Raw genomic sequence first — 22,921 nt, 5'->3', positions numbered from 1 at the left:
TTCTATGGAATCTCATTCCTAAAACCGGGTCGTCTGAGGGTGCTGCATATAGATCTTTATAATAATCTAAGAAGGAGTTCACTATTTCCGAAGTGCTACTTAAAGAACATTCGGAAGAGACAATCTTAACTATATGAGAAGGGGCTCGTTGACATCTAACTATATTCACCAAAAGCTTGCCCGCTTTGTTGCCCCATCAAAAGTAACAATGTTTTTGATAGTCTAAATTACATTGTGCACATTCTGTACATAGGGTGTCATAAAGTAGTTTAGTGTCTGCATACGTCCGGGCAAGTATCCGGAGTGCAAATTCTAAGCCTTTCCGCATAAGACTTTGATAATGCTACACTTAGCTCTTGAAATTTTTGATTGAAGCGCTTCTGTTTGTCAGCCACATATGCTATGATGTGTCCTCGCAAACTGTCTTTCCAGATACAATTTAAAATCAGGAGAGGTGAACAAATATGTAGGAAACCTCCAATTAAATGTAGAAACTTTGGGAGTGAAAAGGGACAAAGTGAACCAAGTAGGAGCATGATCAGAGAGTACAATATTTTCTACAAGAGAATCTTGGATCCTGGGGATCAACCCAGATGAAAACAGCCAATAATCAAAACTAGTGGAAGTGTGATGTAGGTGAGAAAAAATGTGTATTCCCGTGCCACAGGATGTTTGCATCTCTAAGGATCTATTAACTGAAGAGAGCTCACTAACAACTGCAATGCTGACGGTATGCCGCTCTGCCACCAGCCAGAGTGTCTAGTTTTATGTAATGTTGGATTTATTAGAGCGCCTTCAGCCCAGTCCTGCAATTGGGTATATATATCAGAAAACAACACATTATTGGAGCCCGTGGGAGCATAAAGTGTGGCAATAGTGCAAAGCTCCCTTTCCAGATGCAATTTAATAAAGATATATCCCCCATCCTCATCACACAATCTAAAATATTATACTGGAGAGATTTATGACAAATAACAAGCACTCCCCTCTGCTTTGAGGTAAAAGAGGCCATTGTATATGTACCTATAAAGTTATCTCTAAGAACATTAGGATCTCCTTCCCTCTAGTGGGTCTCTTGTAATACAGCAACATCCGGTTAAAACCTCTTGAGGTGTTGCAAAACTTTTCGACGTTTTATAGGTGTATTCAAGCCCTCTACATTGCATGTAACGAATTTAATATGCCCCTTCATTAACAAGGGAGAGGCTGCAGTAAGTGCAGAGTCAGCCAATTCCCAATCTATAAAACATATGTAGCAACAGAAACAAAAGAACAACCCCCCACGTCCCAGCAAGCAGGAGGGTTGCAGTTAAGTAACAAAAAGAAACTTCTATACGCGTGTGGAATCCCAACTCCAATAGCAATGTACATAACATATGGATCAACAACCAATACCATGCAGTTCTAACATTTTTAATTATTTTAAGAACCCATATCAAAGGCCGAAATGGCCTATTATAAACATTAAAATATCTGATGAGAGTTAAAGGGGGGGAAGGAGAGGGAGAGGGGTCAGAAGACAAGGCAAATATAGGGGTAAGTGTACAATGCGGGGCCCATGAGCCATTTGGTAAACAAAACAAAACATTAGAAAGAAAGGGTAATTAAAATATTTCCAGAACAGGAAAGAAAACCTAATCAGAAGCATGAATGCAGTCTAATTGTGATATAAATCATGGTACTTGCAACCATTCAGTCCACTGAATCCATTAGAGAGGGAGACGACTTCGGAAGAGAGTCCATAAAGGTTGTTACTGTGACCACAGAGTCAAAGAAATAAATACTGTTTTCCTTCATACTGTACATGTACAGTAGCTTTACAGGGTACAGAAGTGCAAAACGCAAACCAGCATCAAATAGTGATTTGCAAATCGGGGAAAGTTCTCTCCTCTTCATGGCCACCTGGTAAGAGAAATCCTGGGAGAGCAACAGCTTGTCACCTTGATAGAATAAACTTTTGGATTTGCGGTATTCTTCCAGTACACAAACTTTATACACATAGTTGAGAGACCGTAGTATAACCGGTTGGGGTCTGTGATTGTTCGCTTGTCTTAACGGTCCAATATGGTATACACGTTCAATCATCATGGACCTAGCAGTGAGTGACTTATGTGCTGTAATTGCTGCCTCAGGCTATGGATGAGTGCAGTGTCCCAGAGAAAAGCAGGCAAAGTAAAGGAATGGGGCAGAGGGAGAGGCCAGCAGTGACTAGCTGTGGCTTAGTAGGTCCAGGGAGCCAGGTAAGTAGCCCAGGGAAGCCACAGGAGGAGAAGGGAGAGATACAGGAGGAGAGGGTGCTCAGCCAGGATCCAAAATGGCGGCTATGAGCAGATGCACACAATGTGTGTGCAGACTTCCACAGTATGCAGTCAATGGGGATTCGGGGAACACTCCATCCTTACCCACCGCTATCTCTGGTGTCCCACGGTGTAGCAGCACTGAGGTGGTGAAAGGAGTCTTCCTCATGACATGCATTGTTATAAACGAACTCTGTCAGTGGTAAATGGTCCACCCAGTCGTTTTGAAGCTTAGAAATGTAACATCTCTGATTGTTCTAATGACTGATTTACTCGTTCTGTCTGTCCATTTGACTGTGGGTGGTATTCAGATGGCAAACTCAATCTAATTCCTAATGCTGAACAAAATGATATCCAAAACCCTGTAACTCTGTCAGACATGATGTCCACCGGCAAGCCATGCAACTTAAAGATATGCTTGATAACAATGAAGCAAGTTCTTTGGCAGAAAGAAGCTTGATCAGTGGGACAAAATGAGCCATCTTGCTGAAGAAGTCCTCCACCACAAAAATCAGAGCCGTACCTAGACAATTTGTGCCCTGTGCCAAGATGAGCATTGGCGCCCCCCTAAACCCTATTTTTAAAATAGGGACATATGACATACTCCCGAAAAAGGAGCGTAGCCTAATTGGGAAGGGCCATGTGTAATCTAATTTGTCCTGTATGATGATGAAGGGTACCGATTCCCTTTGTACCACTGTTATCCAGGTGTCACTGCCAAATACAGAGTGAATCCAATGGCTGTTGTGATGAAACAATAATTATGGAGTATAGCTCACCAGCTCTAGATATAGGAGAGCACTGTAAAAGTTGGTCCTGAAGCAGGAATAGCTCTATGTGTAAGGTGTCTTACTGCGATGTAAGAGGTGAAAAGTTCAAATCTTGGGTATGACAGTGTGCTGAAATGTGTGTGTTAAATAAAATAGCTTGTAACTGAAAGTGCTTTGGAAGGTGGCCAGATAAAGGGAGAGTTGGCCAGGGAGGAGATCAGGGCATCCAGGAGATGCCAGAGATAAAAAAAAAAGAGGATGGCATAAGTTGTCCAGCAGTAAGTGTTCGAGGACTTTTATTTTTGGTGCAAATTTTATACACTTGAACAAATTCTTTGACATCCTGAGTAATGGTGGGCCACCAGACTGAATGGGACAACAACTCTAATGTCCTTGAATTACCAGGATGCCCGGACACCTCATTGTCATGGAATTCTAACAAAATGGCACCCCTCAAACATTCAGGTACTTACAAACATCCTTCTGGAGTTCCTGCTGAAGCTTGTGCTTGCATAGCTTGAAACTGAGTGGAGATCTTGGGTTAAGCCAGCATGAATAGATGTTGCAGGAATAATCAGTATCTTGGACAACACTGTCTCATGTTAACGAATGAAGCTGCATGACAAGGTATCTGCTTTGACAGTTTTAGACCCTATAGGTGATGACAAAATTGAATAGAGTAAAGAATAGAGCCCAATGTGTCTGTCTGGAGCTCAATCTCTTAGCTGATTCAATGTATACAAAAAAAAGGGAGTTTGTGATCCCGCACTAGTAATATAGTATTTTTAATTAATATTATAATATATAATACTGACACAGTAAGAAAGTATTGTTTATAATGGATAATACAATATTATCCGTAATATATCACTGGAATGTTTTATTCCAATGAATCCTTATTACTAATGTGCTACCACAGACTCTATGGATATATATTTAAAATAAAGAAAGAAGAGGACCTGATTCAGACCCGCTCGAAAGCGCAAGCGGATCGATGGCCGGGCAGTGCGCACGCACGAGCACCTGAACGAGCGAGAAATCACTCGCTCTGGTGCTCGCATCCAAAAGGGGTGGCTGTCGATGTTGATCGACAGCTCGCCCCTTTTGGTAGGCGGGCCGGGGCAGTGGCTGGCCAAACTGAGGCATTCCCGAAGGAACGCCTGTCATTTGGGGGCGTCCCCACTAACATCACGAGTGATGTCAGTGGTGAGCTTCCGGCTCTAATAGAGCTGGAAGATCACTGGGGCTTGCGATGGACGAGACCCTACCACAAGGGTCTCGTCGCAAGCCTGATGGTCGCGATGGTCAGGAGGCCGAACAAAAAAAAACATGCGGCCGTCCTGATTCAGAGCGAGCACTCGCTTTTTGCGAGCGGCTCTGAATCAGGCCCAGAGTCTTTTACTACGGTGCGCCATTATGTCAGTCCACATTAATCATTCCTTAATTAAAACATGCTAATCTTTATATTCAATTAAAATGATAACATTCAGGGGTTACCACAACTGGCAAAATATTTTAAAATAAAAATCAAAGTTCAGGAGAAAATAGAAAAATGTGCATGAAAAAAATTAAATATAGTGTATTTAAAACTTATATACACCGCTGGTTGCTTATTACTATATCCTTGTATGATTGGATTGATATTATTCTCTTAATATCACTGATACAATGTATAACTTAATATGAGTTTAATAGTATATGTCCATTGTTATTTCATCTCTGATAATCATATGGATAGGGAATGTTTATATGTAGCAACAATAATGTAACAGTTTACGTTACAAATAGATTCCCAATGTAACAATTCAATAGTAGCAGTCTCAGTTTAGTTAATTTGTGAACAGTTCACATTAGTTTGTTTAGCGGCAGTCTGTTCATACTATAGTAACACCGCTAATATGTCCTGAGCTAGCTAGCTCTTTGTGATTCCCATTCGGCTCATCAGTGGTTAATCCATTGATAATAATGCAGTATCACTGATTGATAGGATTTGTATCTAAATGATCTAATAATTTCTCAACCTGCTGCAGTATTTAAACATCTTAATCACATCAAAACATCTTTGTATTCCTTAAATGCAACCAGCGGTACATGTATAGAAATGTTTTAAATACACTATATTTCATTTTTTCATGCACATTTTTCTATTTTCTCCTAAACTTTGATTTTTATTTTAAAATACTTCACCAGTTGTGGTAACCCCTAAATGTTATAATGACATAATGGTGCACCATAGTAAAAGACTTTACTTTTTTCTTTGTCTTTGAAATACTGATTCAATGTATAGCAGATTCTAGTGGTCAATGATGACTGTCATGGTTTGTTTAGCCCCCTCCAGCCAGTGTCTCCAATCTTCGAGGGCACATTTTAAAGTCAACAGCTCTCGATTGCCTACATCATAATTTATCTCTGCAGAAGAAAATTTTTGGGACAGAAATGCACACAGTTGTAATATATTATCCATAGGATCCTTTTGGGAGAGAATGGCTCCCACACTAACTTCTGAGGCATCTACCTCAACCACGAAAGGTAATTCAGGATTTGGATGGAGAAGAACCAGAGCAGTATCTGCTCCCTTTTTCATCAAAGCAGTGATTGGAGCAGCCAGTACAGAAAAGAACAGATGAACCCCCTATAGTAATTTGCAAAGCCTAGAAACCTTTTGTTGGCTTTCAGATTCATGGGCTGTACCCAGTTGATAATGGAATGAAGTTTACTCGGATCCATAGAAAAGCTCTTTGGGGTGATGACATAACCCAGGAAAGAGACTTCTTTCACTTTAAATTCGCATTTTTGTTTGCCATATAGCTGGTTTTTACAAAGTTTCAACAGACTTGCTTGACATGACTTCTATGTTGCTCTAAATTCTGAGAGTAAGTTAGAAAATCATCCAGATAAACTACCACAAATACTCCCATAAATTCACTTAGAAAAGATTAAGTCCTGAAAAACTGCAGGTGCATTAGAAAGGCCGAAGGGCATGACCAAGTACTCATAATGTCCAGATTGAGTATTAAATGCCGTGTTCCACTCATCACCTTCCTTAATGCGGATGAGATTGTAGGCACCTTGCAGATTAATTTTAGCGAAGATGGTCGCTTCTCTAAGTTGGTTGAGTAACACAGATAGTGGATAAGTGTTCTTGCCTGTGATCTTGTTTAGGCCCCTAAAATAAATGCAGGGTCTTAGACTACCATCCTATTTTTCTACAAAGAAAATCCCTGCACCTACTGGGGATTTAGAGGGTCTAATGAACCCCTTGCTCAGATTCTCCTTTATGTACTCATCCATAGCTTTGGTCTCTGGAATGGACAATGCATACAGTCTTCCTTTCGATAGACAAGTACCTGGCATCAATTCAATAGCACAATCATAATCTCTGTGAGGAGGTAAAATATCTGCTTTGTTTTTTGAGAACACATCTGCAAATTCTTGGTATTGAGGAGGCAGTCCTTCAAACATTTGTTGCTCAACTACAACTGGCCAGGACAGACATTTGTATTCCAATATGCACAGACAGATCCTGCATTACCTGAGACAAAACTTGGATCTGACTGGCTAACACCTGAGCCGGATTGTGTGAGGCAGGATCCATAATAAATCTACACCAGTGGGTAGGCCTTAGATAATTTAAAGAATCTCCCTTGTATTTGCATAAGTCACCTAGAGTCACTCTAGGGAGGGCTTCTGCCTATAGGAACCACCCATTGTTCCCACAGAATATGATGCACTCACCGGTACTTAGGATGCCACCAGGTCTTAAACTTTGGACAGCAGGGGCTTATATAAATAGCAGGAGTTCACAAGGTAAAACTGGAGTAGTAGTACAAAAGTAATATTAACCACGGAGCAGCCTGCAGCCATGGACACAAGCAAGATAGAATGCACACTAATAACAGGTAACATGAAAATCAGCAATTCTAAGTAATGATATTGCAGGGTAATTACCACAGAGCATCGTGCACTGCAGACAATAACAGAATATGATTGCATATAAACACAACTTAAAATAGTGGCAATCACAAACAACAGATATATTGCAAGATGGTATAGCACTAATCTCAGATACACAAGCAGCTGGCAGCATGGAATTGCAGCATAACATATAATGCAGAATGGAAAAGCAATATATTAACCAGTGTGTGCTTTGCAGAGTATAAGAGCAGCAAGAGATATGTGCACAATGACTTACAGGGTGGATTTTCAGCACAATGAATGTTCCAGGTATACTTGCAACAGTTACAGGTAATGCAAGGCAGAACCAGGACAGGGACCAGGAATACCAAAACAGCAGATACAGGACCAGGGACCAGATGGCATGATTTCCACAAGAAACTATCTCCGGCAAGGCAGGAATGGGCTGATTGCCCTATAACAGAAGTCAGAGCCAATCCTGTGTGAGCAAATGACACCAGCCTCTGGTAATTACCACTATGAGCAGCTGAGTGTTGCATGTTCACAGAGGCTTCCCAGATGGGAGCAGTCAGTCTGGACCAAACCTTACTGTGGCTGTCTTTGCCTTTTAACCCTCTCAGCTCTGCCTGGAACCTGCAGCATACAGTATATGAGCTGTCACGATGGCTCATAATAATACGAGGGACCTCTACTCATTTTGTACCCCATATTTCCACAACCAGGACTGGCTCACAGAGACTGGTGCTGGTTGATTAAAATACAAGAGATCTCTATGACTTTTTTCCCCCGTATTTTCACAAGCAGCACTGGCTCACACAGTCCACTTCATTTTTTTTCTTCATTTTTACACTTACATTACATTTTTACACAGAGAAGCCTTCACGGATCTCACTAATCTGTGAAGGCTTCTGCTATAGACACTGCTGCTCAAGCTAAACTCACTAGCCCACTAGAAGTAGGTCTATTATATTGCAAGTTTTGTTAAGTAATTCTGTGCGAGTTAAAAACTTGCACTCTATTACATTGGGCAACTTCTATGTTTTCCATGGGAGTATACCTGGATGCGACTTTGGGCCTGATTCAGAGCCGCTCGTAAGCCGCCGCTCGTTCGCTAAGAGTGATGTTCGCACAACTGCGCATGCGTATGGGTTGTAATACGCATGCACGAACCAGTCATTGCGGTCGGAAATTGTGTGCTCGCAAAATAGCGAATGCCTGCTAATTTAAATGACAGAATGAGGAGTTTGTGGGTGGTAACAGGGGAAGGAGCTTGAAAACGGGGAGTGGAGATCCGAACGCATAGCGAGCGCATGTTTCATTCGCTCGTTCAGACATAGAGGCATCAACAGACCGCAAAGAGCGAGCGCTCTATTTAAATATCCGGCCCCTTTTTCTGAACGAGCGAGCGCAAATAGCGTCCGGCTCTGAATCAGGCCCTTTGTACCATGCGAGTAGTGAAAATGCGAGAAACATGTGAGTTTGCATGTTCTCCCAGCCTATTACGTTCGAAACAAATGCGAGTTTAGCGCTAGACCTACACTTTTTTACAACTCGCATCCTATTACATTCTGCCCCTAGATGGTTATTTACAATAAATGATTACCAAACGATCAAAACAAATTAAAAATGATGCAAAAAAAATCAATTACAATTCTTATAAATGGACATGAAATTACTATTTGCTATTACATGCTAAGCCATTGAGTAACCCGTCAAAAGTCAAGAGTGCTGGAAGGTTCTAGACCAGTGTTTGCTAACCTTGACACTCCAGCTGTTATGGAACTACATAATCCAGCATGCACTGCTACAGTTTTGCTATTAGGGCATGCTAAAACTGTGGCAGGGCATGCTGGGATATATAGTTCCACAACAACTGGAGTGTCAAGGTTAGCCAACACTGTTCTAGACCCATCTCCTGGATCCCTGTTAATCAACTTGTGCATAGGATTGTAGAAAACTCCACCAAAGGCCTTGCTATAAAGCAGGAGCAGATGGGAAGTGTATAGCACTCTGCTAAAGCATTAGGCATGGTAGTGGCCTTGTACAGCAGTCTATGAAAAACAGCTTTGCAAGTATATAGTATATTGGAGGTGTAGAGAACTCGTTTGACCCACTGCACTGGCAGTAAGATGCCATTATTTTAAAACAAGTTGCTAGTTCCAGGGATGAGTGTATGCAGACAATTAGGAGCTGTAGCCTTGTGAACATATATACTGTACATAAGGGAAAGACCAGGACCTCAGCAGGAGTTAATGAAAATGTACGTGAAAAAGAGTAGAATGAGGAGAGATGAGTAACCAAGCACCAGCAAGACCATACAAAAGCTGCCAGAGGCCAATGTCACTTTGTGCCATGAGCACTTGCCTTCAGATTCAGTTGTTCTTGTAAGTAAGGAGTGATAGAAGGCAACTTTGATGACCTATCCAGCTATAATGCTGTGTTTAGACCCTCCACGGGGCTCCATTGGCGAACTGAGAGCTGAGCTGAGGAAAATGAACACAGGGATCCAGAATAGGATCAGAAAACTAGAAATTTTAGAGCCCTACGCGAGAGAGCACCCAACCCCCTGTATGCCATCGCCCCGCCACCCCCAAAAAACCTGGCCTGGGACAAAAATATAGCTTTACTTATAATCCTTCTCTTTGTGATGGGTTGACAAATAAACAAATGATCTGTGCGATAGAAGGGGGGCTGATTACTTTCTTTCTAAGATGAACTTTAAAATGGGGGTGCATACAAGGATAAATACTAAATGAATAATTATATAATAATTAGAAAAAATATAATTTGTGCAGTGCATAGGGGGGCCACTACTATGGGCAATCTATAGGAGGGAATACTACTGGGGGCACTGCATAGGGGGGACTACTACTGGGGGCACTGCATAGAGGGGACAACTAATGGGGGCACTACATAGGGGAACTACTACTGGGGGCACTGCATAGGGTGGACCAATTCTGGGGGCACTGTATAAGGGGCACTACTGGGGGCACTGCATAGGGGGATCACACTTCTTGTCCTGGCATTGATAACCAGGAGCATTGAAAATCAAACATCTTTGAGTCAGTTACAGGTGGATGCTGACTGCACAGGGGTTTGGTATGGGATCCTGGCGGTCGAGATGCCGTTGGTCAGAATACAGGCAGCGGCATCCCGACAGTCAGATTCCCGACACCCATAGGTAAGTATTTCTAACACTAACCTCTACCCCTTCCCCTGACTAACCTCCCCCTAGTGCCTAAACCTAACCTCCCCCTCCCCACACACTAAACCTCCTCCCCCCTTAGTGCCTAACCCTAACCCTCCCCATAGTGCCTAACCCTAACCCCTAACCATAATTCTCGCCTAATCCGCGATACCATAGGGATGCCGGCGGTTGGGATTTCGGCGCTGGTATTTAGACCGTCGGCATCCCACACACCGGGATGCTGACTACATCCCATTGGACATACCTGTGATTCTCTCTTACACAGCAGTGTTTGAATGTAGCTTCTCCCATTTGTCAAGGTAACAACAATAAGCTTTGCAGCACTGTCAGGGCTGGGTTCTATTATTGAATCCCCATAGTTCTAATAGTGGACCAGAGTTACAGTGAGCTTTAAATGACACGCAGGTATGCGCATGTTGTGCTGCTTATTTGTCAGAATTAATCTATTTTTATTCATATTTTGCTAGAGGTTTGACACTCAAGACCAAGGTGTCAGCCCTCACATCTATGTAAGATTAAGGTTTAGTGATAGATATCATGCTCCTTCTGCACTGTACAGCAGCACATGATAAACCCATTCTAGAATATATGTTAACTGTGAAATATGTAATGTAACATTTTCCCCTATTGCTATAGCCTGCAGGGACACGACTTATCCTGAACTCGACCTCATAGGCACAAACTATAATATTTCAAAAGTTACGAATGTGGAAGAATGCAGGGAGCGCTGCACCATCAATGAACACTGCCAGTTCTTCACCTATGTTACGGAGAAATTCCACAGCGCACCAGTCCGGTAAGTATGCTATGGCAAATATAGCCTGCTGTATGTATATGGGGCCTGATTCAGCATGGATCACTATTCTGCTTATACGCACGCACTGCAGTTGCTAATATCAGCGGTGCTATTTAAATGTTTGCATTCACATTGCGATAGCATCCCTAACATAAGGACGCCCACTTCCCCTTACTCACATCCGTATACTAGGGCAACATAGCGAAACCATCGGTAACATCGGACCTATATGCACACTCGCACAAGCCCTGACCTTACTCAGAAATTGCTAAAAGCCATGCACGCTATCATTGCTTTATGGCTGCTTATGGCCACGCAGTGGATAATTTATACACGCCCTGCAACGGCGTTGAAACGCCTAGGCACGCCTGTGTTCGCTCGACACCCCCGTCACCGCCCACAAATGTTGCTTCCTGTCAATCACTCTGCTCTGGGTCTGCGTAGCCTCTGCAAGCACAGTTCCCATCGCAATTACTAGTTCACGCACGCACACTGCAATGCATACGCATGCGCAGTGCTAATTAATTGACCGATTGCGTGCATATTAGCAACTGCGTTCCTTGCTGAATCAGGCCCATGGTGTCTGTCACCTAACCAGATTTAGATTCAACCTAACAATTTGCCTGGAAATAATCCCTTGCAAATTGATGAACTGAATTTTATAAGTAATGATTCAGCACAAAAATCCGTGGCCTCCATTACCGATAGGCAACATGTACAAAGTGATCTTTTTTCTTTTTCCCTTTAAACTAATAGTGAATAGTTTTCTTGAATATTGTAATTAATGATTCCATTGTTTGACATTGTTCCTCTAGAAACATGTGCTACTTCAAATACTCCGGCAAAGGGATGCCCACAAGAATAAGGCAGATGGCCAATGTCATTTCTGGCTTCTCATTAAAGTTTTGCGGAAAATATTCTCTAGGTAAGTATTACCTTTTATGTTGGCAATCCTGAATTTTTATTTTCAAAAAAGTTTTAGTTGAAGCTCTTTTCTGTAGAAAGCAATAAGTAAGATGAGTAACATAAAAAAAAAGTCATTACATATCAAGAAGAGTAAATAGCATAGTATAATCAGTTAGGGATAGGGAAAACCAATCCCTAATGTAGAGCTAAAGTTTTTCCAACTTGTATTTTAAATGGCAGTTACTATGGAGGTGACTGCATTCAGAAACAATAGTAAGCAAGTAGTATATTTATTAATGAATAGGAAGCATGTTGTGTAGATGACAAAGAAATGTTAAGCCATAGTGACATCAAATTACATTACTTTTGATACCGTGTTAAATTCTTTTTGTTCTTGGTTACTTACATACAGTATGAACCTACACCCCTGCTCTAAAATACGACAGGGTGTAATTAATATATTAAGATTAAATATTAGCTTGCGCTCACCTTGTGTAGTTAATGTGACTCAGTTGTGTGTGTGGGAATAATGGTAATGAGTTAGATTAGGTTAAAAGAATATTTTTATTAATATACAGTATTAACAATTATACATGTCGAACTATGGACAAACAGACTCACTTGAGACAATGGGAAAGGGGGGTGGGAGGAGGGGAAGGGAGGGGATAAATAAAACTGCCGGTAATCTGTGTGCCATGCCCCCACTCCACCCACAAACCTGTCCGGTCACACCCCCTATTCTGGCCAGGCTGCTCCGTCCCGGAAGGGGCAGCCAGGATATCGGCAACCCTGGGTAATATAGATCCAGTAATGAAGATGCATATAAAGTCATTTTAGAGCTATATGTCCGATTATGTCAATACTGTAAGAAATTCCTTATGGTCAGGCTTCCAACAAAGGTGCAGCAGGTTGTATGATAATATGATCAACAATATGTGTTACAGTGCTCGATGTGGTGGGGAACCAGACCCGCTATTGGGGGTTGTGGGCAGACTGTCAGCCCTGCAGTGGCTGGCAGTCTCTATCAGGGGCAGTGGGATGGGGAGGTAAGTACTTGGGCTATCGCTTACATAAGGCTGTGGTGCAATGCAGTATGTGTAGCAGTCCCTGTGGCCATGGCTAAGGAGGAGTTTGTTGGTGTACAGGGTACTCATGCGGGAAGTACAGACAGCGGGTTTGCCGCTGACACAGAGCTGACCGTTATGTCCCTGGCACCCACAGCTTGCCTCCATGTAGCACACGCTCTTAGCTTGCGGCTTGATTGTAGATGGTGAACGCCGCTAGTAGGTCCTCCTACTGTCCTCCCTGGTGTAATTAATATATACATCTAGAGATGAGCGGGACCGATTCTCAGCGAACCGGACCCACCCGTACTGAGTCCTGCTCGGGTTTTCCCTCCTGACTAGGATCCCAAAACTAAGCAAAACGGAATTCTCCCGCTGTCGGATTCTCACGGGTTTGGAATCTAGAAAGGTCATCGGCACCATTTTCACTACAGCTGTGAAGAGTGTATTGTAGAGACGTGTCACTGTGCTGTGTTCGTCCATAAAGGGGCTGCGTGTCTTGCAGGGGTGCTCTGCTGTGTCGGTCTAGGGGTGCTCTGGTTGCTGTGTCCATCCATCAAGGGGCTGCTGTGTCTTGCAGGGGTGCTCTGCTGTGTCGGTCTAGGGGTGCTCTGGGTGCTGTCTGTCCATCAAGGGGCTTCTGTGTCTTGCAGGGGTGCTCTGCTGTGTCGTCTAGGACTGCTCTAGGTGCTGTGTCCATCCATCAAGAGGTTGCTGTGTCTTGAAGGGGTGCTCTGTTGGTCTAGGGGTGCTCTGTCCATCCATAAAGGGTCTGCTGTGTCCTTCAGGGGTACTCTGTTGGTCTAGGGGTGCACTGTCCTTCCAAGGGTGCCCAGTGTAAAAATATAATAGTTAATAATATTAATAATATAATACATTTTTTTTTTGTTCTGTACCCTAGTGTACTATGGCCCTCATTCAGAGCCGTACGCTCTGAGCAGAGCGCACGCTCTGCATGAGGGCCGGGCTCCATTTTCATGGAGCGTCCTCCTGGACGCTCGTATAGCTGTGGGTCACCACCCACAGGCTATACGAGCGTGTATTTTGATGGCCGCGATGGTCGTGACCATCGCGACCATCGAAATTGCGAGCCGGAGCCTGCGGTTGAGGTTTTCAACCGCAAGCTCTGGAGTGATTTTGGCTCTATCAGAGCCAAAATCACTCCCACTGACATCACTAGTGATGTCAGTGGGCCGGCTTCTGACGGGAGGCGTTCCCGTGGGAACGCCCCCGTCAGGGAGGCACGCCCCCGGCACGCCCACCAAAGGGGGCGTGCTGTCAATCAACATTGACAGCACGCCCCCTTTGATCGGACACAACGAGCGAAGGAAAGTCCTTCGCTCGTCGTGTCTGGCGCATGCGCACGACGGAGCTCCCTCCGTCGTGCGCATGCTCAGTGCAGACCATCGACCCACTTGCGAGCGGACAGCCGCTCGCGAGTGGGTCTGAATCAGGCCCTATATTATTATTATTTTTTTACTGTGATGCTGCCGGTCAGACCACAGTGTAATATTCATACACGTATTGTGATGCTGTAAGTTGAACCACAGTGTAATATTCCCTTTCATATATGTATCGTGACACTGTAAGTGGTAGCACTTTATAATATTTATAGTATTTCATACACGTATTGTGACACTGCAAGTGGTAGCGCAGTGTATTATTCATAAAAAATATTGTGACACTGTAGTGGTAGCGCAGTGTATTATTCATAAAAAATATTGTGACACTGTAGTGGTAGCACAGTGTATTATTCATAAAAAATATTGTGACACTGTAAGTGGTAGCGCAGTGTATTATTCATAAAAAATATTGTGACACTGGTGGTAGCGCAAAGTATTATTCATAAAAAATATTGTGACACTGTAAGTGGTAGCGCAGTGTATTATTCATAAAAAATATTGTGACACTAGTGGTAGCGCAATGTATTATTCATAAAAAATATTGTGATACTGTAAGTGAAAATGCAATGTAATATTCATAAAAATCTTGTGACACTGTAAGTGGATATGCAGTGTAATATTGAACATGTATTGTGACACTGTAAGTGGTAGCACAGTGTAATATTCATAAAAAAATCTTGTGACGCTGTAAGTCATTGATACCGCAGTGTAATATTTAAAATTGGTACAAATTCATGTGTGTACTGTACCCCACTTTGTATGTGTTTGTCGATATGGAGAACGATCAGTTGAGAGGAGAGCAGTAACCACATACTAGTGCTGGAGCTGCTGCCAGTGCCACCAGTCATGATGATACTAGTCTGTCTACATCATCTACTAAAGCAGATGCCCAAGGGCATACAGGGCTTTAGTCAGGGCATCTAAAATCAAAGAACCAATCTTTTACATTGGTAAAGAAAAAACATCTAAGGGAAAGTTAGCTGGAGAAAGAAATAAAATTGGCAATATGCCTTTCACCACACAAAGTGGCAAGGAAAGGCTAAGGCCTTGGCCTTTATTTATGACTGGTGGTTCTGCCTCTTATGATGATGTAAGCACAAGTGAACATGCTGACATAGAAATTGAGGATGCTTCTGTGGAAGTGCACCAGGATGAGGAGGATATTTGTGTAGCTGATGCTAATAAGGATGTTGATAATGAGGATGTTGTTGATGAGGATGTTGTTTGTGTAAATCAGGCACCAGTGGAAGAAAAAGATGTTGCCCATGATAAGGAAAAGGCCATTATCATGCCTGGGCATAAGACAAAAAAATCCACTTCTTATGTGTGGAATTATTTTTACCCAAATCCGAACAATTGTCAAGCTATCTGTACAATTCATAAAGCCAGAGTAAGTAGTGGTAGGGACCTTAACCATCTAGGAACCTCCTCCCTGTTATGTCATCTGCAGCACATCTACCAAAAAAGTTTTTTAAAAATTCAGAAACTTTGGCTAAAAAGTAACAACAAGCAGTCAGGCGTCAGCTAGCTCTCTTCTCTCTGCTAGATCCAAGCACTTACCATCTTCACCACCAACAACTTCATCAACAATATACTCAATTATGGAGCGATTGGTTTGTTTGGGCCCCCTCAAAACAAGCTACCAATGGGCAGCTGACATTGCTGGCAATGATCTCTATGTGCACCAATTGGCTTTACAGAGGCAAGATATTGTCACCATCATCATCCGATTCCTCACCCTCATCAGTGTCTACATCATCTTCACACAATATTAATTTGTCCCTTCTGGAATCCACCATTACAGATGCCTCTGTAATTTTTGGTTGTAATTAGCGGTGAAGGTCTTCCTCATAGAATTTGTAGTTAATTTTGATGAGCATAATCTTTTCCACATTTTGAGGAAGTAGGCTCCTATGCTAATTGCTGACAAGGTTCCCAGCTGTTTCTGAGTACACACTGGAGGGTGGGAAGCTGAAGTAAAGCAAAGCCAGTTTGTGCAAGGGCCTCCAAATTCTCTTTTTTTTACCAGTAGTCAAACAAACTGTCTGACATGCCTATTTGGATGCTATCATTAAAAAATTTAAAATAGACTGTATCAGATGGAGTAACGGTAGAGGTATCATTATTTGTAGACAATTCTTTTAGACCCAACTAGATGTCAAACTTGGTTGTGTTGATTCATCTGCATCACCAGTGGGTCTTTTGGGAAAGTTTAATTTTTTTATCGGCAGAAGCACTTGCTGGAGAAACTGAAGGAGAAGCCATCGCTGCCAAACATGGCGATGATCAATTTCCTCTTTGCACAATGTGCCCTGTATTTCCTGGGCTTCCTGTTGAGCTTTCTTGCTATGGTGCCTTTGTCCAAGAACAGCACTGACTTCCATTGGAGGTGCCTCCTATTCACCGAGGGCATCTGGCAGAGCAGGAACATCACGCTGGAGAGGGAGTACTTCATGGTGATGTCCGGAGTCCACCGTAGCGGTGGACATTGGAATCCAATGGTTACTAACATTGATGTTTATGTTCTGATGGTAGTGTTGTTACCGTTTAATGGTGGCGGTCCAATGTTTGCCACCATCAAATGGAAATCATTTGATGGTGATTTATTCAATTCCTAATAGCTATGCCACCCCTGCCTCCTTCCTGGCTACTGTATCTGCATCAGTTTAGTTGGAGGCTGCCTCTCACTCTCTGTCTGCCACAGACATGATCCTGCTCAGTCCCTGACTCCCTCCCCTCTCTAGGCTGTTGCTAAGCAACAGGGCACATTGCTATCTCTGATTGGCTCAATTTCAGATGCTCTCTTGCTGTTTCATCACAATGGCCAGCTCCTATACAGACAGCAGCTTGGTGTATATAATGGTGAAAACCCCATTAAAATGTCTGTCCAGTAATTCAGCAGATTAGCCCAAACAAACAGACAGGCCCCTAAAGGGGACTTTATTTTATATATATATATATATATATATATATATACTAGCGACCTGCCCCGGCTTCGCACGTGAGCAATTTCATCTTGCCACAGCCCCCTGCATCTCATAACAACCTACCCCATGTCTTCTCACTACTGCCCCCTGCATTTCACTGCAGCACCCTATATTTCACCACAGCCACTTGCTTCTCACTCCTTTCCTCTAAATCTCACCAGGGTCACCACAACCCCCACTGCTACTGCCCTGCAGCTGGCTGGGGCCCAGCCACAGGAATGTGTTGGGAAGGGCAGGAGGATCATGGATGAGAAATTTGTATTGCAGCTACTGTAAGCATTATCTGCAGCATGTCCCCCGGGCTGGGGCACCTGTGCATATTTCCATGGCCTCCACGCACACCCCCTCCCAGCTGTCAAACATGACAATTTGCAATGTCTTCTTTGCACAATGTACCCTGTCTTTCTTGGGCTTCCTGTTGAGATTCCTTGCTGGGGTCCCCCTATCTGAGAACAATGATTTCTTCTATGGGAAGTTCCTCCTGTGCACTGTGGGAGTGTGGCTGAGCAGAGACATCATGCTGGATAGGGAACACTTCATGGTGCAGGAGTGTTGGCTGGAGTCCGCCTGCAGGTTCAGCATAGGAGTGAACATTAGCATCAGAAGGTAACTAACCACCAATGTTTGTGTTCCGATGGTAGTGTTTTTACCATTTGATGGTGGCTGTCTGATGTTTGCCAGCATTGAATGAAATTTATTCAATGTGTTCTGATGATTGTTTGTTTTTATTAAATTCCTGATAGCTACCTATGCCTTCCCTGGGTCATTCCTGCTGCTGTGACTGCATCAGGGCATCTTCATGGGTTCGTTGGAGGCTGTCTCTCACTCTCTGGCTTCCTCAGACCTGATCCTGCTGAGGCCCATACTTGCTCCCCTCTCTAAGCTGCTGCTAAGCAACAGGACACATTACTAGCTCTGGTTGGCTCTTACTTTGCTGTTTCAACACCATGGACACCTACTCCACTTTAGCTTGGTGTAAGATTAGATTTTTTTCTGTGACTCTTTCAATAGTCACCGCTCAGCTCCCTTTTGTCACAGATTAATAGTTCATACACCTAAACCTTCCTCGACCAATGCAGTATAGAATAATGAAAACCCCATCAAAATCTGTCCAGTGGTTCAAGAGATTAGCCTGAACGAACACACAGTTGTAAATGTAAAAATAATTCTCTCATGACTTCACTAATTTATGCTATTACCTTCTACACTCCATCAGACCCTTACCCTGTAGCATCATATAAATCAATTACAATTTTAAGGAGAGAGAGAGATATGCCAGTTTTTAAACATCTGTATTTATATTATATATTTATGTTATGGCATATATATATATATATGTATATATACAGTGTATATATATATATATATATATATATATATTAGGGTGTTTAGGATGTTGTATAAGTGTGTGTAATCTCCCTGTGTATAACTTCCCTTTCATGTGCCTTGAATAAACAATGAATTATTGAATTCCCCAGTGGACTCTCTATTTAATTTAGGTTAGGTTTTTATCAAGACTTCACAAACAAGGTTGTATAGATGAGAGCTTTAGGTTATTAAGTGTCACCAATCTACCTTGCCTGCATGCCTCTCGAATAGTAATGAAGTGATTGTTCACAAGCCAACATGATGCATCTCTCACGTTCATATAACCAATGCTTTGCTCAAGTCCATACAGTATAACCAACATCTCTACTGAACTTCCTAAACTTCTAAAGACTATTTGATAGAATACTTCTAGTGCTGATCCTCGGGCTGGTATAGGAAAAAAATCCACTGTTTTATCTTTTTAGATATTTGGGATTGTTTTGATAGACTCTGAAATTGTCACAAAAATAGATGAGATAATTTATATTTTGATATTCTTGCATTATAAAAAATAGATTTTTATCCCACAGGGACATATATATATATGATTTTTCTGAACGTCAATGGAATTTGGTCTTTTTCTTCAATTTTTTTTTAAAATAATTGATTATTAAATTTTGCAGAGTAAATTGTATCCAGACCCCAGGATATGCATCACTAAACATTGGCAAGAAGGGATTGTAAAGCACAACAGAATATGTTGGTGCTATATAAGTAATGCTGACCTGGGTACACACTGGCCGACATATCGTCTATTCAAATGAACGGACGATATATATTGTGTAGGCGTTGGCCAGTGTGTACCTGTGATATGTCTGTGAACGATGTCATTCACAGACATATCACGTCGGATGTGCTGCACAGCTGATGCCCAATATATCTGCAATATTAGTTCATCGTGCTATCTGTATGGGCGGTCAGCCGACCACCCATACACTTGCTACAAGGGCTAGCAGTGATTGATAGCTCAACTGGGTGGGCGCATGTAAATGCCCGCCTAATTGTGATGTCAGCACTCGGGATCACAGTGGTTAGAATCTCGATGCTGACATCCTGACAGGGTTAGGATGCTGACACTTGTCGGTCGGTATCCAAACCCTCCCCCTCTACCTACCCTAACCCTCCCTCCCTGGTGCCTGAAACTAACCTCTCCTCCTAGTACCTAAACATAACCACCCCCTCCTAGCACCCTAAACCTAACCCTCCCGCCTTAGTGCCTAACCATTCCCCTAATGCCTAAACCCTAACCCCTATCCCTAATGCTAACCCTCACCCTAACCCCGCTACTTACCTTCGGGATCCAGCGGTTGGGATGCAAGTGCCGGGATTCTGACAGGTGTTGGGATTCTGGCATTCCAAGCGCCGGAATCCCAGCGGTCAGTATTATGATTGAATCCCTTCTGCACAGGTCTGCAGATATAACTGCAGATCAGTTGATCTACAGATATATTGATGGTGTGTACCCACCTTAACTGTTAATAAATAAATAAGTATTGGCAGAGCAGACCACTACCCAATTGGGAATTTTCACATTGTCCAGTACAGGTCGTACAATCACAGAGGTTAATCGTCTTAAATTATTTAAATGTGCACATAGCAAGAAAGTCAATCATTTTGATTGATTCATTAATTTGAACGAATGTATAAGAAAAATGATGACCATTTTGTTTTTTACCGACCACAAGTCTGAGGATCACCATGAGAAATATTTTATCAGTCACTGAGGATCTTAGGAAAATCAATATACTGTATATGAACTTGAGAAAAGCAGAGGAGTCAGCAGTACTCCATCATAAGAAAATGACCTCATTACTGTTCGGGAAGCAGACAAAGGAGGCTGTATGGTGACACTTAACAAATAAGGTTTTATTGACAAGGGTTTTAGTGACAATAAAGTCTGTCTTAAATTAAATAGAGATCTCTCTAGGACATTTAATAATTCACTCAGACAGTTTAATCTTAGCATATTAATGGGAAGTTATATACTAGAAGGAAGAAGGTTCTATGGAGTGTCCCAAGCTCTCACATTTGTAGCACAACCAAAAATAAATACAAATCTTAGGAAACATCTAGGTAGGCACATTATTTCTGAAGTATGCTCTCTAACATCTCACATCTCCAGGTATAATTAAAATTTTTGAAGTTCACCAGATACTGAGATGATGAGATGTATTAAAGCAGAAGCAGCACCCAAACTTGAGAAACATAAGACAATAAAAATTAGTGATATTATTTTCAGTGCTGGGTGGTTGTTGATCTTTTTAGTTAATCGATATTCCTATGTACATGTAAAAATCAAAAAAAAACATTAAATCATATAGTGTAGTACTGTATAGTTTCAGTTTTTCAACACTCTTGCGAACAGGAAGGATGCAGTGAACTTCTGCCTTCCAAAGGCAAAAGGATGTACACATTCACAGTCCCCAATTGTAGTGCCCTTAATTTGGGTGTTAATAAATAAGGCTTCTATAGGTTTTTTGAATTCTGTGATATTCTGGTGAACTTACACTTACACCCCAAGATGATTACTTCACCTTGAGATTCCCTAATTATCGTGCACTTACTTGGAAGCAGCATTCACTGTATGTTTTTTCCCAAAAAACATTTTGCAGATGGATGCTCCCCCATTGGATCACCCAAAAGGAAGAACACTTACATTTTACAAATTTTATTCCATAGCAGTAAAATTATTATTATATATATATTATTATTATTATTATTATTATTATTATATATATTTGTATTATTAACAGTTTCTTATATAGCACAGCGTATTCCGTTGCACTTTACAATTGGAAACAACATTAATAGAACAAAACTGGGTAGTAACAGATATAAAGGTAAGAGGACCCTAGTCGCAAGCTTACAATCTATAGGGAAATGATACACAAGGATAGGTGCTACATGTTTCGAATAGGTCCAGCCAGATTGCAGAGGTTCTTGGTGGGTTGTATGATCCAGTCACACAGGAATGTTGCCTAGGGTTAGGAGGATATGAAAGTGAAGAAAGAGAAAATGTGTGAGGTTATCTGTGGACAGTAAGAAAGGATGTAATTATATAGGGAAGTTATGTAGGTTATGTGGGCTTGTCTGCAATCTGATAAGCTTGTCTGAAGAGATGAGTATTCAGGGAACGCTTGAATGTTTGGAGACTATTATGCATTAGAGGGCATTCCACAGAGTGGGTGTAGCCTGAAAAAAGTCCTGTAACCATGCATGGAAACATAATGTGTATGGATGAGAGACGCAGATCTTGTGCAGAGTGGAGATGTCGGGTTGGGAGATATTTTGAGATAAGTGAAAAGATGTATGTTGGTATGGTTTGGTTAATAGCTTTATGCTTAAGTTAAAGTATTTTATATTGAATACGGTAGAAGACCAGTAACCAATAGAGGGACTGACAGAGCGGGGCAGCAGACAATGAAAATTTGGAGAGGAAGATCAGCCTCAGCTGCATTCAAAATGGATTGTAATGGCAATAGTCTTTTTTGAGAAGACCAGTAAGGAGGCTATTGCAATAGTCAATGCGGGAAATAATGAGTGCATGGATTAGAGCTTTTGCAGTGTCTTGTGTAAGACATAATCAAATTTTGGCTATGTTTTATAGATGTATGTAAAATGATTTTGAGACAGATTGAATGTGGCGAACAAAGGACAGTTCAGAGTCAATGATGACACCTAGGCAGCGAGCTTGTGGGGTGGGGTTGATTGTCAAGTTGTCAACAGTGATAGAGATATCAGGTTGGTAACTACTGTTGGCCGGTGGAAATATAATGAATTTTGTTTTAGATATTTTAAGTTTAAGGTGGTGAGATGCCATCCAAGATGAAATGGCAGAAAAACATTCAGTGACACAGACCAGCACAGATTGTGACAAATCTGGGGAGGAAAGGTAGATTTGGGTATCGTCCGCATACAGATACTGAAAACCAAAACAGCTTATTAGTTTGCCAAGAGAGGCGGATATATGGAGAAAAGCAGAGGACCTAAAACAGAGCTTTGCTGTAATCCGACTGATAGAGGTAGTGAAGATGAGGCAGAATCAGAAAAGCAAACAGTGAAAGAGCGATTAGATAAGTAGGATGAGAACCAAGAAAGGGCTGTGTCCTGAAGACCTAGGGATTGTAGTGTTTGTATGAGAGTGGTCAACAATGTCAAAGGCAGCAGAGAGATCTAGAAGAATAAAAAAGAAGTGAGTAATGGCCCT

The 22,921-nt window shown here is 42.1% G+C and overlaps 1 protein-coding gene across 1 annotated transcript in view; it reads left to right on the top strand.

Moving 5' to 3' along the window:
* The window catches only part of LOC148517391 (plasma kallikrein-like), a 61,171-nt gene that overhangs the window by 12,449 nt on the left and 25,801 nt on the right, over positions 1 to 22,921 (top strand). Inside the window, exons 4-5 of the mRNA XM_088478816.1 lie at positions 10,827 to 10,986; positions 11,802 to 11,911. Of these exons, the coding sequence (XP_088334942.1) occupies positions 10,827 to 10,986; positions 11,802 to 11,911 (270 nt within the window). The remainder of the gene's footprint in view (positions 1 to 10,826; positions 10,987 to 11,801; positions 11,912 to 22,921) is intronic.

The sequence above is a fragment of the Taudactylus pleione genome, unplaced genomic scaffold (genome assembly GCF_031769625.1).
Source record: "Taudactylus pleione unplaced genomic scaffold, aTauple2 ptg000218l, whole genome shotgun sequence".
Taxonomy (NCBI): domain Eukaryota; kingdom Metazoa; phylum Chordata; class Amphibia; order Anura; family Myobatrachidae; genus Taudactylus; species Taudactylus pleione.
Note: the sequence above shows the minus strand (reverse complement) of the source record. Positions and strands in the feature narration are given on the sequence as shown.